The sequence below is a fragment of the Siniperca chuatsi genome, linkage group LG3 (assembly GCF_020085105.1).
Source record: "Siniperca chuatsi isolate FFG_IHB_CAS linkage group LG3, ASM2008510v1, whole genome shotgun sequence".
Lineage (NCBI taxonomy): Eukaryota > Metazoa > Chordata > Actinopteri > Centrarchiformes > Sinipercidae > Siniperca > Siniperca chuatsi.
The window spans coordinates 8,897,112-8,913,131 of NC_058044.1; the positions used below are offsets into that span (position 1 = coordinate 8,897,112).

The following is a 16,020-nucleotide window of genomic DNA, read 5'->3' on the forward strand; positions in this document are numbered from 1 at the left end:
GTAAAAATCAGTATTTACCCTACTTGACAGGATCTTTGAGCATACCTTACATGCAATAAAAGCTATTTATGCATAAGTTTTGTGTTATATAATCCTACGTCCTTCTTTTGGCATATACTTTAGGTTCAGTTAGTCTTTAGTCAGCATAATTATTATTGCATTGTTGATCTCTTGCAAGGACAGGACATGTTTAACCAAAGATACTGCAATTAATAGTCTTTAAATTAGTGCCAGTGAGGTAAAACTATGCACCGCCTTTAGGAGAGCTTGAACTTTCAGTATGTCAGACTCGTGAATCAGTTAGGACAGGTTGGGCAAGTACACACATGAACATACACCTAGGCTACTCCTCTGTGTGTGTGTGTGTGTGTCAGGCACCAAACAAAACTGCAGCTAGGCATTTTGAATATGTTTTTGTTGGATCAGTGTTGCTAGTCACCAGTGCACATCTAATAAGGAGCTTAAGGTTGCCACGATAAATATACATGTAAGAGCACTGACATTTGCATCTGCACATTGTTTACTGGCATTTTATCCTTATCAGTATAAATAACTGAACATCGCATTAGGACGCATCAATAGGAAACTACATTTACATACAGTATTTTTGCAAGGGTATATCTATCACATAAAATTTGTCACTTAATACTAACATGTGCCTCTTTAATGGCTTACAGATAAAAATAACGTGCATTAAAAAACAGAAATTAAAAGCAAGTCATGAATCAACAGAGAACTAACAATATGTTTGCATATCATTCATCTACTGGAAAGAAAACTTAACTGATGAGTAAGACGAGCAGGGAGCACATTTGAAATTTTAATAAATAAACCTAGACACAATGGCAACTAGGTCATTGAGTAAACACAGAATGCCCAACTACCTGTTTTGCATCTGGTTTGACATAGAAAAGGGAGGGGGAAAAGCAGGGCAATAGTCATTTAGACATGTCATGACAACTGTGTTCCTTTTTTGTACATACAGAAGTGAATGTGCAGCTCTGAAAAAAAGGTGTGCTTTTATGTCAGATTTTTCAATGTTCCAGTGGGGTATTTCTAAAAAAAAAGATAGGAGGGCTGGTGTAAATACATTTGTACACTGCACACTAAGCTTTGGAAGGAATACGACTGTAGAAAACGGCTCATAAAACTCACAGGGACATTTTATTAGCAACACGAAAAAAAAGGTTCTGCAAAAAGTAAATGCATTCTAAATATTTACAGCACTTGTAGACATATCTTAAACAAATCCTCTGTAATTTAATTCAGGACTGGATCTTGCTAACAAGGAGTTTTTCCCTTTTCCCTCCAAGCAAAAATAAAACAGGGAAAACGTAAGAAAAAAGTGCACAAGCATTTGATTCCAAACCATCTGTTTAAACCATATAAATTAGATCACTGGCTACACAGATGTGTTAAGTGTTGATTCCTTTCCATCATCAACTTCGGGTTCTCAATTTTCATGCAAACAGGTGTCAGAAAAGTCAGGCTGGTTGGTGCTTCTCTTCTCTGGTTGCACCAAAACAACATATCTGCTGATGAAGTCCATCTGCCACAGCAACATGACTGATATCCGTCCTTATTCCAAGGCCATAAATATGAATCCTGGTGCATTTATTTTCATTACACAGAACATCAACTAGAACTGCTGAGACCAGCTATACTGGCTCCAAACTTAAGTTTAAACACTTATTGTTCCCTTATTATGACCATGAACTCTGGCAGAAAATCTGGCAGTCAGTCCATATAGTCAAAGTCCTCAGGAATCCCAAAGGCTTTATTAATGCGGCTATCATCAAAGGCAAACTTCTTCTTTGTCCAAGACTTGATGGAGAAAATATTGTCTGAAAACAGAAATCAAAATCTTTGTTTAATGAACCACAATACACTGATGCACTTGCCCCTCCAGTGTTATATAGTATTATAGATAGCACAGTCAGTCTGGAATTATGAGAATATTCTTGGACTTGAGAATGATGGTTGAGTCCAAGAACAAACCATCTGTCTCACTGCTCTGAAGCACTTGCTCAATGCTGTTTAGGCAAAAGTTGAGTTATTTTGGCTGAAGATTTGGTTATTACTTCCTGAACATTTCCCACCAGTGACAATCTCCCACACTTGAAAATAATTTGGGCAATTAGGGTGAATCTGGTGCGTCTTAACAATAATCTTACAATGAGGGTGGGGCACTCTATGCCAACGCTCCAATTTCTGATGCAGACTGCATAAGTGCACCAGTATTTCGCATAAAATCTGTGCATAAAAAGTGCAGATTTGATACCATATATCTGTCAGGTAGAGCTCTGTGTGAGGTGGAATTTTAACAAGTATCTGGAAATGTTCATGTTTGAGACTTAACTGTGTTGTAATTGTGTTTTTATTTGCATTTTTGACACATTCCCTCAGCCATAAAGACGAGGTGGAATATTTGCAAAACGTTACAATAATAGGCCTTAGTCTAACATTTTTTACTATGACTTAGCCAATTTATTAGCTTCATCATCATTTATAATAAAAAAATCTTTGAATTTGATGTATGATGGTGAATTTACCTAGATATTCTATTGTAAGAATACCTTTTTGTATACAAAAGTCATACAAGCATTGAAATTCAAAATTTTAAGTACAGAAGTGGTTCTGTACTTAATGCACAATTAATCTGACTTCATTCACATATCAAGTAGCCTAGATAATCTTCAACATGGCTGTAATCAGAAATGACAATTACGTTATGTTCTTTCTATTGCAGTTTATTTTACAATTGAAAATTTGTTTCTATGAATTGAAGGAAAGTGTCTTTTAGAAGTGATTCACGAGACAAGCTGAAAACTGTGGATGTGTCACCCATTTAAAGAGTAAATCAAGTAGCTTCCTGTAGATCAACGCCTGTTTTATCAAGAGCTTAAGTCAATAAACTCCGAATCATGTTATTAGTAATGCCTTTCACTTAAGTCCTGTAGGATCACTGTACTCCAGTTTTGATATGACAATATGAAGTGCAAGTATGATGTGTGTCAGGGCTTGTACGTGAGTCTTTATGTGTAGGTGTGTCTCAGTGTGACGAGGCTGCAGGTTAAAGCCACACAACATAGTTTTGGAAAAGTAAGGTCTGCTGATACATGAACAAGTTGCAGCCACAGGCAATTCAATACATTAAGCAGGGTTGTTACTTAAGTCTGTTGTGGCCTACTAGACAAGACGTTGAAATAACGCCATCTACGTAGCAATAATAGCAGTGCATGTTTTGTTTAAAAAGACGCAGCAACTTCCTTCACCAAGCCTAGAAGATGTGGCCTTGCTGTGCTGATTTTGGTGTTTGGTGAAAATGCAACAGAGCAACAAATCTGTTAAAAATGTACTGACAGCCAATTGAGAGAACTGACGAAATAGTGCTGTTAGTTGCAACAGGACAGCTGAGGACATTACAGCTTGTAGTAAAAAATTGCATTGTACTTGGTCTAAGGCAACAGTTGTACATGGTACTGTGTGAGGAAACACTTTTATGCTCATTGCTACCTAATATGTTTTGGTTTAGTAGTATCCACCCCAAATGAGGGAAATTCAAGTCATGGAAGAGGCAGATATGACTCATAGTGTCTTAAAATGAATATAATTGTATGGAAGTAAAGCAAAAATGTGCCAACTAAAACTGACAAAACGACTTTGTTGACCAGTTACAGGCAATTTGGCCTATAGAGTCAAAACACCACAGGCCCAGCTGGTTACCATGATCCCCAAAGGTCAGCTGTCTCCAAGGTTACAGCTTAGGTCAATGAATGCACACAGAGAGCCTGAGTGTTGACTCCTGGGAAGTGACCTTCTGCACACACAGTGATTAATCAACGAACAAAAAACAGTGAAAAATGTCCATCACAATTTCCTAAAGCCTAAGGTGATGTTATCAAATGTCTTCTTCTGTTTTGTACATCGGTCCAAAACCCCAAAATATTCAATTTACTATAATATAAAACAAGAAAACCTATCAAATTATCACATTTGAGAAGCTGGAAACATCAAAAGTTCGGCATTTTTGCTTGAGAAATGACTAAAATTGATTATCAAAATAGTTGGGAGATTCCAGACGCATTACATGTGCATGTACTAATATATAAAGATGACTCACCTGTCCACCTGGAAACAGCATCTTTTGCTACAGCATTTGACTTTCCTGCAAAACAGAATATATGATATGTGCATTATATATTATGTCTGCAATGCCTGTTAAGAGTGAATTAATATTTGCAATATTATTTACACCAATGTAAGGAAAAGACTACATGTAATCAGTTAAATGTGATGGTTTCTTTCATTTCATCGGATAAATGATAATTAAGAGAGTCATGTTACAGATGAAAGAAACAGAACATCTTCGTCCATTTTGTGTTGCAAATCCATGTATGTTTTGTGACCCATGTTTATGAGCAAGGCTCACGTACTGTGCTCATGTAAAATAGGCCAAACAAATAATGCTTAATGTGAAAGCCCAGCTGGACGTAAATGAAGGTCTGCAGCAAACAATATCCTTTCTGGAGGAAAGTATGGTCAGTGAAGTGATGGTTGCATAGCTACAGCCATACTGTATGAACAAGTGGTGATTTACTATTAAATTAAAGTGGCCAGTGTAGCCTACACCTCCCCTGCAGCTGTAGCTAGAAACCTGAAATAGAGCTGAACAATGTGCATAGCTCTCAAGCCTTAAGTGACATACTTGGTGACCCATAAAACTGAATCCTCAAACAACAGCATCATTAAGTTGCTAGGCACCTTGAATAATCGCTTTACCTTTTAGCAGTAGTTAAAAATAACCTTTTGTTGAATCCATGTTAGCTATCAACAGACACTTACTTGGCTGCTGTGCTAAAGAGACTGGGCTGCAGCATCCTAAAATCCAGCCAATATAAGCTATTTTAGGCCAGGATTAATTTATAGCAGATTTCTCCCTGATGTGTCCTTCATGAAAATCAGAGGAAGTCCAAGGACTTGATCAGTAGCAATGTTCAGCAAAAATATCTGCTATGGTTGTCACAAATGGTGGCATACGTTGCATGAGCCTAAAAGGTGAGGTTTTCTCAACACCATTCCAACAGTCATTCAAGCATTTATTGATAATGATGATACAGTGAAAGATATCCATAAAAATAAATAGCAGCTGCAAGTGGGAGGAATTGAATTGAATAACTTCTGACTCACGGACCTGGAGACACTGTGATTTCACAGTATGGATGAGAATTTGGATGCCGAAAGAAACAGCATACATTAAAGATGGAAAAGGAACAGGACAAACAAAACATTTTTTTTTCCTTTGGTAAACAAGTAATTTAAGAATTTTAAAGAAATTGCAAAAAACATCAATTCATCTCTTTATGGTTTCCCTTCAATATGGTTGTAAATAAGATTTGTGAATCCATGTACAACTCTGACTTGTGCTTCCTCCATGCACATGGCTGTGGCTGTCATTTCTCTGAGGTGCCTTTTGCTCTTCCCATATTTGGTGGTTTTTAACCCCACGTGTTACCACAGTGGTTTTGGTATCTATGGGTGTGGTAACCAAATGTCAAACATTTTGACTTGACAAGTCTATCTTAAATCAAAACGGTGTCTGTCTGTCCACCACTAATATTTTCAGTGGTAATTACAGTGAGCATAACTGTGCCTTTAATAGTACTTTGGTCTGATCTAATGAGAAGAGGAACACTTACACACCGACTCCAAACCACAAATGCATTTAAATTTTGGTTGCAGTTGGATTCTCCAAAATGTAGTGCATTCCAATGCTTATTGGAATGGGCGTGGCAATCACTGTCAAACATGCTCAGGGCAGACGACAACTCAAAGAAACCCAAAATACAATAATTAGTACATAATAAATAGTAATGTGGGTCTGGTTTCATGTGAACAGAGGTAAAGTTAAGAAAGTATGCCATGCTAAGGCCACCCTACTTTTGATTCTTGAATAACCCTTTAGTACTGACTGACAGCTTTTAAAAAGTAAAGCACTTACTTAGCTATTACGTACTATTGTTGAGTCATTTTTATTATTCATATTATATTATTAATGGTTCAAATGTATATGTAATACTGTTGTAGTGTCTCAACCAGTGGTGGAAGTACTCGGATCCTTTACTTAAGTAAAGGTAGTAATACTACACTTTAAAAATACTACATTACAATTAAAAGTGAAAAAGTACAAAAGTATCATTAGCAAAATGTTTTTTGAGAATCCAAAGTAAAAGTACTCATAATTCAGTGGATTTTTATCAAGTTATCGAGTTAATATTCTGCAATTAAAAACTTACACATGATTTTATAGGCTGATACTAGTATTTTTGACTTATACAGTATATTTAAATTTGACTACTAAAATTCACCATCTTCACCAATGCAATACTGGGCTAACTTTACCCACTACCCATGAGTAGAAAACCACGAAAGACAATGGGTTGTTACTGTTATTTTTTATATCATTGTTGGGTAGGCCTGTCACGATAATTACTTTATCAACTTATCAAGGTCAGCAAAAATTATCGAGGTCATGTCCATATATCGTACAATATTGCCAACATTTTAGCCAACATGATGCCAGAACAAACAGCAGGGTTTTCCCTGCATTATAAGGCTTGGGTGCCTATGTCGAATGTAACATAAAAAACTATGCAGAGTCTGAGACACATTTTTCGGTCATTTCTGGTCGCGCTGCTTCTGTCCTCTCATCGTCTGCTGAGTTTTACCATGGGCGGGGCTCAGGCAGCTTAAAAGTTCATTGCTCTTTGAAAGTGTGCACTTGCATTATTATGCTATTATATTATCATGTGGCATAAAATGGTCTTTTTCAGGGACAATATCATTGTCCAACAAAAACAGTTATTGTGACAGGCCTATTGTTGGGTTATTTACCCAAACTAAAACATGGTATGGTTGTGAACTGTTTTAATCCACTCTAGCTCTTTTTAAATTTACATGTCACTATTTGTTACTTATGGTTAATAATATTTGTATCATTTGGAGTTTTGAATGTAATTTTTATATACCTAACAATAAAAGCCTGGGTCAAAATAACCATATTTTAATTTTTGTAAATAACCCAACAGTAATCTACAATGGGTCAAAACAACCCATTGGTTCTAGGTTAAGTTAACCCAGTATTGCATTGGTGTTATATTGACCCAAAATAGGTTAATGTTGACCTAGTGATTTATGTATTTAAATATAATTTAAAGACCTCTAAGGAGGGATTGGTTTTATGACTTTCCTATTTCTAAAATCTTTTACTCTTTTAGTGTTGTACTTGAGTAAATGTACTTCGTTACATTTCACCACTGGTCTCAACAGACATTTGTTTTAAAAGATTTACATGAACCCTATATGCATGAACAGGTCTGTGCCCATTCTGCAAGTTCAGTCAAACCCCCTCAGCAGTAGACATAACATAATCACACTCTGTACATAGCTACAAGCAGCTCTCAGAGCATAATTCAAATTTCACTAAGAGGAGATGATTATCTGTAACAAAGATGTGTACATGTGGTGTAGTTCAAAGAGAAGAAAAAAAGACCTGTAGGCAAGTGGAGACAGTGATAACAGTATGATACAACCAGTATGGCTTAACATTTAATACATCAATGTATTCTACTTGTTTTATTCATATTTGTCAAAAACAGTTTGGCACCAAGCTAAAAATACAGACTTTTTGTTGTTCAGACCTACCATACAGTGTAGAGAATATTTAGCCTCTACACTATGTACTAGCAGCTGTAATCAAAAAATATCTTCTTTTCTGGGTTACTTAAGCTGTGCTGTGATCTAAGTTCACTTTCCATTTACACTTAAATCCAAATTGAGAACCTTTATGGCAAAATACTCAATAAACCCTTAGAGTTGTTATTTAGACTGCAATTAAAATTGACATGCAAGTCTTAAGATCTGAACAGAAAAAGGATGCCTCTGTTCCAGCAGGAAGGTTCACACTTGCATCAACATAGAACCAGTATGTGGTTCAAGCTGACATAAAAGTGTATCTCAAACGCATGTCAAGTGACCACACTCGAGTGATCAATTTTCACTTCCTCACTTAAACGTGAGAAACTGTGACCCTGCTGCTAACCAGACAAAATACATGTTTGTTCTCAGAAGCACAATTAGAGACGAGGACTCCTATGACAAGAACCTGCACTTCAAAATCATGTCCCAAGTTATGTAACACAGCACATAAACTGTACTCCACTGTGTTTGGGAGGATTCTTGTTCTATACACACACTATAAAGTCGACTAGGCAGTGCTTTAATGCAGTAAGGCGAGCATTTGTATTCATATGGCTATACTACATATGAATGTGGTCACATGTAGAGCCCGACTGATATGGGATACCAATTTTAGAGGGGAAACTTTCACAGATTACCGATATGGCGGCCAATATAGTGAATTTTTGAGCTGGAATGAAAATATACCTTTTCTGTGTGGACTGTGCACCGATTTTGCATTGATATGCCTATGCAAAGGTACTCAGAAGGCTGCTTTCTTAAACAAATAATTTTATTAAAGAATGTTTGCTAATATTCCATAACATATTAAATATACATTGTCAACCAATTCTAGAAATGAACACTGAGAAAATAAAGAATAAAATAAATAGCTAAATAAACATCAGCACTGCTCAGTATCAGTCAATTGCTGAAGTAGCAGAAAATACCATGGAAATACTCAAGTACCTCTAAACTGTACTAAAGTACAGTACTAAATGTACTTAATTACATTCTACCACTGCTCTCTACTAAACTACATATTCTCTAACTTACTCTATCAAGCTATGAGATTCATGCTACAGCTTTGTTCCGATTCCAAACCATTATTTGAAAAAACAGGCTTCTGACATTATATAACAGGCTCCTGACATTATAGCTGCAGAATGATGAAGAGATGCTCTGATGCTAACCTTTCAATCTGCTACTGACTGACAAACTATAGCTGGCTAGCTCCCTCGCTAACACAACAAACAGTTGTGATAAGCATGAGTGACGTGACGGTTGTCAGGGACAGGGTTATATAAGAGTTATATTGAAAGGGGAAAATGATGGGTTCATTATTTATTAACTTTCCAGCAATGTATTTCACAAACCAGTTAGCAGTTTACTGTGAACACACCGCTTTGGCTCCACTACGTCTGCTCAGCTGTGCACACTGCACTCTACTACATGTGCTGCTCGGTGCTGAGAGTATTATAGCCATAGCGACGGCCCATATTTCCCATCATGCACTGCCTAGTGCTGAAAGTAGTGTCAAGTTAGCTGTTTGTTCCAAAATGCAAATGTTACTTTTTGTTAGTGTTTGTAATGTGTCTGTTCAGAACATGGTGGTTTATCTTGGTAGTTGTCATTATTGTGCTGGTTTACAGCTTTAACTATTAGTGAGGTGGCTGTTAAATTTTATGACACCAGCTGTATTTTTTATAAATCAATCAGTCAGATTCTAGACATGCATCCCTGGACACCATTGACCTTTGCTAAAGCACTTGGTTCCCGGCATATCTAAAACACTTTGCATTTACACCTTGTGTGAACATCTAAGATTGTGTTCAGTGAAATGTGTGAAGAGGGAGCTTGAGGGTGTAAAATATGTTTTAACACATCCTGCTAATGTTTTTTTTTTAGCACTACAAGTAGGTGATTTTGGTTGGAGGCCAAGTTCATTGCAGCACTGGTTATTGCACTGAAATAATCCAGCCCCTAAGGTGCAATTTTGTGTTCATTATCTGGTGTGAAACCACTTATTCATGGTACTTTGAGTCATATAGAAGAAGAATGGTTTGTTTCTTGGACGCCATGCAACTCTTTCCTCTGTCTCTCTTCTAAATAAAAGATCCTCACTCACTGGATGCAAAAAAGCGGCATCTGCCTTGATGATTCCTTATTGCATTATTCTTTGAATGATTTTTGTTCCAAAAAATAATTAGGCTCACCAAAGCTTTCAGCTACAGTAGTTAACAAACAAGCTTGCTGTCGGATGATTCTATCAAAACACCGGGCACAAAACCTCACTCAAAATACATGTTACAGAATACATACAAATTTTAAGTCCAGTGACAACCTTGTTAGATATGCAAATCCGCTTTGTACTCGAGGTGCTGTTTAACTACATGATCAATACACATACATTACCAGTAAAACAGAAGCTTGTATGCAGTGTAATGCCATCCAAAGTATTAATTAATTAATAATTAAAGTTTCACAGAGGGACTATTATACTGGATTGTATTACCTTTTATAGGGGGCTAAATTTCTCTAGTCAGTTATCGTAGGTGACTTAATTGATGCTAAAGCTTAAAACTGACTTTTTGAAAATCCAGTCATGTTGCATCTGTACTCACTCATCTCCTCAACGACTTCTGGGTCACATTCTTTGTACTTCTCCAACTCGGTCTGCAGCTGAGCTCGCTCTTCTCTCAGAGCCTTCAACTCTTTCAGCAGAGAGCTTCTCTCCTTCTACACACAGAGACAGAGATCATTTTTGAAAGATTTATTTTATAAGTCTAACTAACATGGATTATTCATTTTATTTCATCATCATATATTTGTCTGTACATGGCGGGGAAGCATATGAAAATATTCTTACTGTATCTTGACGTCCTACTTTCGCTTTTTCAACTGCTTTCTGTAGAGACACTTTGCGCTGCTTTGCTTGAGAATTCTTTAAAGTGAAAGAGTTGTTACATTAGGCATATTTGACACCAAACTTCTACCAAGGAAAGATAGAGATTTTCCTGTCCTCTGCCATAAAGTCAATTCAACTGTTCATGACATAGTTGTTTGAACTTCAAAGAAAAAGTTACTCGGACCAACCAATAATCTCCTGAAAGGCAACAAATCTTGCAAAACACTGGTTACCACATCTTCTACAGAAGCTAAACTGGCCTTTGTAGCTTTTAACTGCCTTGCAGAAACCCTTAAAATCTTAAATGAACATGACTGCTCATCAGTGCATTAGAGGCTAATGGTTTACTGGCATTAATAGCTAATTACAGTGCTGTACATTGTACTGTTAAAGCATGCTCTGTAATTATTTGGCAGAAAGAAAGGAAGCTGTGTTGTAATTTGTAAATTACACACTCAACTTTTTCATACACACTTAACATTGCTGTGTTAACTAGATTATATAATTTGAACTGTCACATTCCACATTACGAGTCTACAGTAAATCTAACGATCAGCTGCTGTATATTGTAATGCTTATGGTGTAATCACACGTCATTATTTTGTGACAGATTGCTGCTCTACAGCGTTTAACTTCTGTCTCAGAAATTTGGTGGTTCACATTCTCTGAGGAGTCACCTCCCTCACACCATCTGTCCGCCGTGCAACAGGAGAGGGAAGTGGGACACATCAGACACAGAGAAATTCAAAGACGAGCAGTGTTACTTTCTGTGACAACAAATCTCTACCAAAAGCCACCAAGTGTAACATGAAAGATTCTCAGTTCTAAGTTATAAATTATGACTCATTATTTTGTTTTTTTTCATATTTGGGAATTTATCTGTTTATTTTGAATATTAAAAATGTGAAAACAAACTTTCTATTACCAGAAGCATTTTCTGGGCCATTCTGGTCATATGCTGACCTCATTTACTGTAAATGACAGTGAGCAGTGTCTTCTAACAGAAAACACAACAGTCTTTGGGGAAAATCTGTTAAAATCATCTTAAAGTTAAAGTCTTCTCACCTGTTTTTGCAGCTCCTCCAGTTTGTGCTTGCGAGCATGCAGGGCCTTGCTAGGAAAGGCCCAGTAGTAGTTGGATGTACCCACTCTTTCACAGTCCACCATGTTGTCATCCACCAAGCTCTGCAGCACTTCCTTCACAGTCATGGGAGCTTAAAGCAGCAGAGAGAGAGGAAAGAACACCTTCCACATTAAAAGGTCCACAATCCTCCATTTTCTATTATTACACTGCCTTCCAAGTGATGCTATTTGTGGATCATTGATTTGATTTGTGGATGACTGATTTATGGTAGAGGTATGATTGTTACAAGCTTAGAAGACTAGGCAATATAAAATATATCTGATGTTAGATATAATATTGCATTCTACTGAGGATTTAAAAAACACAAGTCAGCATCAGGTCTCATTTTTACTGCTGGCAAGGTTTACCACTCAAATGTTCACAAAACTAAACCCACACATCTGCAGCCTATCTGGCCATTTTATACTTATGTGTGAGAACATTGCATGAGAGGATGTAACAGAGCAGAAGTTCCATCTTGAATAGTGTTAGTGGTGAAACGCGATACTCCCACATGTTTGCTTAGCCACTCCACTGTGAAACTAAAAGAGCTTATCTGCTGTGTTAAGGGCTGAGCTGTGCTGAGTCCTGAGAGGATGTTGAACAGCAGCAAAAATAAACATTGAAAAGATTGAAAATAAAAAACACTCTGGTTGGATCAACCAAACTCTGTAGGTGCATGACTTCAGAATGGTATTTTCCATTCCTTTGTCTCCTCTCTGTTCATGTGATTCAAATAGCTTTTTGCCCCTTTTCAACTTAAAACTACTCCATCTTTTAATGGTTACCAGTATGTCATTACCACTCTTTTTTTTCAATTTAAGATGAGATCACTCCCTTGGCCCCTTTTCTCACATTTTCTCCCTTTCTACAGGAACATGTGCCCGTAATGCAGATCTCTTGTTGCCCCCTTCCCCCATTACTCAGTAACTACATCATGCCTAAGTAAGGGGGTCAAAAACATGTGCTTTTAATTACAGCAACACAATCCAGTTTCTCCAGATTAATGTTATGTCCACTTTTAAACAAAAATCCCTCCTCAGTTCACCCAAACATACACAAGACAGTTTTCTTCCTCTGCATGGTCTAGCCCTTAAAAATCCAAGTTTGTATTGTAATAAACTTCCCCTCGATACTTATAATGTCAGGCTCCATGTTGACATTGAGGGGATATGTTTTATTTAAAAACCAAAAGCTTTCAGCAGTTCTCTGCACTATGAGATTACTGCCATTGATAGGTCTGGTTCTGCTTATACAGACTAAATACAGTTAAGATGGCAACAGCTAATCCTGGTTGCCATGGTATCTGCGGGTCTCACTAACAGTCATGCCCAGGTTCAGAATCAGAATCAGAAATACTTTATTGATCCCCGAGGGGAAATTGCTAAGTCCTGAATGTTTACATTTAGTATATTTTGTATTTTCTTTTAAAAAAAAAAAGGTACTGTATGTGACATTCACTTCTACTACATGTCACACTAGAGCACCAGCATCTCAGACCAAAACAAACAGACATTATGGCCCACCAGATTCTATTGAGAAAAACAGTAATTTTACCTTGCAAATTGTCGTAAAAAACACTTCATTCAAATGGGACAGAAACAAAATAAAACTCACCAAAACCGTCTTTGTTAATCTTTACACTGTTCCAACAATCACCAACTCTGGTTTGTTTGAAATAAATCCTTAATTCACCGCGTGAGATGAAAAAAAAAACCCAGCTAAGCCAACAAAGCCAACAGTTTCACAGGTAGAAACTCATATGCACCAACATGCACGCGCGGCCGGACCGGCTGTATAAACAAAGCACAGAGAAGCTCTGATAACAACCCAGGCAGAGGGGGTGTGATGTCATTCTCTACTCAGGACGCCATTACTCCACTATATCTTTACATAGCAATAACTGTTTTCTGCAGTTTAGAGAGTAAAAGTGCAGACTTTTCAGCTTCAAGTGCATGTTCAACTAAAGTGTAATGCAACAATAAATAGCTCTGTCTAAAATAAAGTTGGGTAAAGTGTTCACTGTAGATTACCACTCAAAGATCTGCAGATTAACTGGATAAAATATAAGGTTAGGGTGGTAAATGAGCTAAAACATGCAAACAAAAATTTAAAAAACAATATGCTCAATGGAAATATGAGAATAATCCGTCCCAAAATGTCAAATTTTTAGTGCATCGTGTTTTTCCCTTAGAAATCAGTTGAGTGTCTCCTGTTCAGACTCAGCTCCCACATTCATATTTTTCTTCTCTAAAAAATTAGTGACATCTCTAATTACCTTTAGATTTGTTTAATTTATTTTGTTAGAAACCAGCAGGGGAACACACACAACAAGACTGTACATATTTTGTTAAACAGGCAGCCAACCTAAACACTTGACTAGATGGACACATTTGAAGAGACCGTTTAAAAAGTGTGTTAATGTTACTGATATTTCTCTGTTGATCATTACTCACTTATGCCCTTTGTCTTAGGGGCGATCTTCTCAATGTCTTTCAGCTGAAACACATCTTTCTAGAAAGAGAATGAGAGAACATATTCAAGGTTAACCTATTTTAGGCAGCCTAAAAACCATTTCATTTTCTGTACTTGATTGTATTTAATTGTAGTGCTGAAATGTTTTATCTTATTTTAACATTGTCTAATCTGTAGTATTTGTGTGGTTGTGTGTGCAGATGATGTGTATGTGTATCAAAAAGAGAGAAAACCACAAAGTGATGCATTTTTCCTAAGAACAACCTGTTCTGTGTCTGTTGCAGGTTTTTAAAATTAGAACACTAAAGCCCCCTCATATTACTCAAATATCAAGTCTTTATAGGATCAATTTATGTTTTGGCGTTAGTTTTCCTTCACAAAAAGTGGCCAGCCTAAATCAACATTAGCAACGTTAAATCAATACTCTTTTTTTCAGATTGTGTTAGAGAAAATAAAACGCATACACTAGTGACTAGTAAGTATAGTGATTAGCTCTTAAATCCATGCGCTCACAGTGTAATCAAGACAGCACAAAGGGGACATGGAGGCTGGGAGGCCTCATATTATATCAATATACTGATATCAATTTAATATATACCTACTTTAAACCGTTGTGGTCACCTGCAATGGGAAAACTCACCGTTTCAAAGAAAATCTCCATCATGCGAGTTCTCTTCTCCTCCAAACTTAGTCCTTTCTTCTTTGACTGTAATAGATAAGTTTAATGTAACATAAGGCCTGGATAGTTTCAGTAACTAATATACTATATCACACAGCAATAGAATAATATGTAAGCAGCAGTAAACACTGTGTGAGGGGTTGATTGCATTTCCATGTAAAGATTTCCCAGTATTTAGCATGCAATAAGGAACAAAACACGAACATGTAACAATACATACCTACCATTTACAGCACTTAAACAGCACGCAAATATTCATGTTTAAATTAGGCCATCATTGCTGCCTTTGGTGGCTCTTTATTGCACGTCTATGCTCCGCATCAGTGTTGTTGTAATATGGCTTCCGGCCACCACAGGCAGCACTGGGCAACAATCTTGGATTTTACATGAGTTGCTGCAGGCTAATGGAAATGAACGTTAACTCAATTCGAGTACGTCGTGTTTTTATTATTTTAATCCCACTTGACAAGGTCTGTTTCTCTCCTGATAATCAACAGAGAAGTTCACCTTTCCTCCAATGTGTTCCTGTATTTAACTGTCCTCGATTACGGAGCGTTAATGAGCGCTGATTACATGAAGTGGATAGATCACTCGGATATCAACACAGGAATGATACGTAGCTAGTACGACGTTCGTGAATTAAGCTAATATTAGCCTTGTGACACGTACATTGGTAACGTATTTCTAAGCGTATAAAAATATTTTGTATTAACTGGGTGACATTACTGCCGGTTGGTAGCTAAAGCTGATGTTACCGTTAGCTAGGAGCTAGCTTGGTAATGCTAGCCTGTAGATAAGCGTCACTGAAGCGCTGCCCCATCAACTGCAGGTAAGGGTGAATATCTGCTTACCATTTTGTTACGTTGGCAGCACCAGCAACTTCCACTAACATTAATGTTTTCGGCACTTGCACTGTAAGATGTTATATAGCGCTGTTGTTATGTTTGTAATCCAAACAAGAAAAATATCGTCCAGGCAGTATGCTACTGAATTTCCCGCGGAAGGCTGCCATGGGGTTGTGCTGCCTTCACTGCTTCTTGTAAACTCCAAATCACCGCGGTCCCGTGCTGAATAGGCTATGTAATAACTAACTGTAGA

General features: G+C 37.1%; 1 protein-coding gene across 3 annotated transcripts; it reads right to left on the minus strand.

Moving 5' to 3' along the window:
* Nucleotides 1–1,142: 1,142 nt before the first annotated feature.
* On the minus strand, nt 1,143–15,982 carry mnd1 (meiotic nuclear divisions 1 homolog (S. cerevisiae)). Of its 3 annotated transcripts, none has more exons than XM_044191632.1 (8): nt 15,774–15,982; nt 14,884–14,949; nt 14,225–14,282; nt 11,711–11,859; nt 10,607–10,681; nt 10,362–10,476; nt 4,124–4,168; nt 1,143–1,844 (listed from the first exon to the last, which is right to left on the minus strand). In XM_044191632.1, exons 1-8 carry the CDS (start codon nt 15,774–15,776, stop codon nt 1,738–1,740), a joined length of 618 nt encoding a protein of 205 aa, XP_044047567.1. In that variant the 5' UTR covers nt 15,777–15,982; the 3' UTR covers nt 1,143–1,737. The 3 variants fall into 3 exon arrangements, with proteins under 3 accessions (XP_044047567.1, XP_044047569.1, XP_044047568.1); XM_044191634.1 differs by lacking the exon at nt 15,774–15,982 and adding an exon at nt 15,678–15,737; XM_044191633.1 differs by lacking the exon at nt 15,774–15,982 and adding an exon at nt 15,147–15,611.
* Between the last annotated feature and the right edge of the window lie 38 nt (nt 15,983–16,020).

Bases quoted from the DNA above. Each gene is read 5' to 3' on its own strand.
- mnd1 (XM_044191632.1), bottom strand. The intron at 11,860-14,224 runs GTGAGTAATGAT...TGCTGCTTTAAG, and splicing joins CCCTAAGACAAAGGGCATAA to CTCCCATGACTGTGAAGGAA. The intron at 10,477-10,606 runs GTAAGAATATTT...CTCTGTGTGTAG, and splicing joins AAGTAGGACGTCAAGATACA to AAGGAGAGAAGCTCTCTGCT.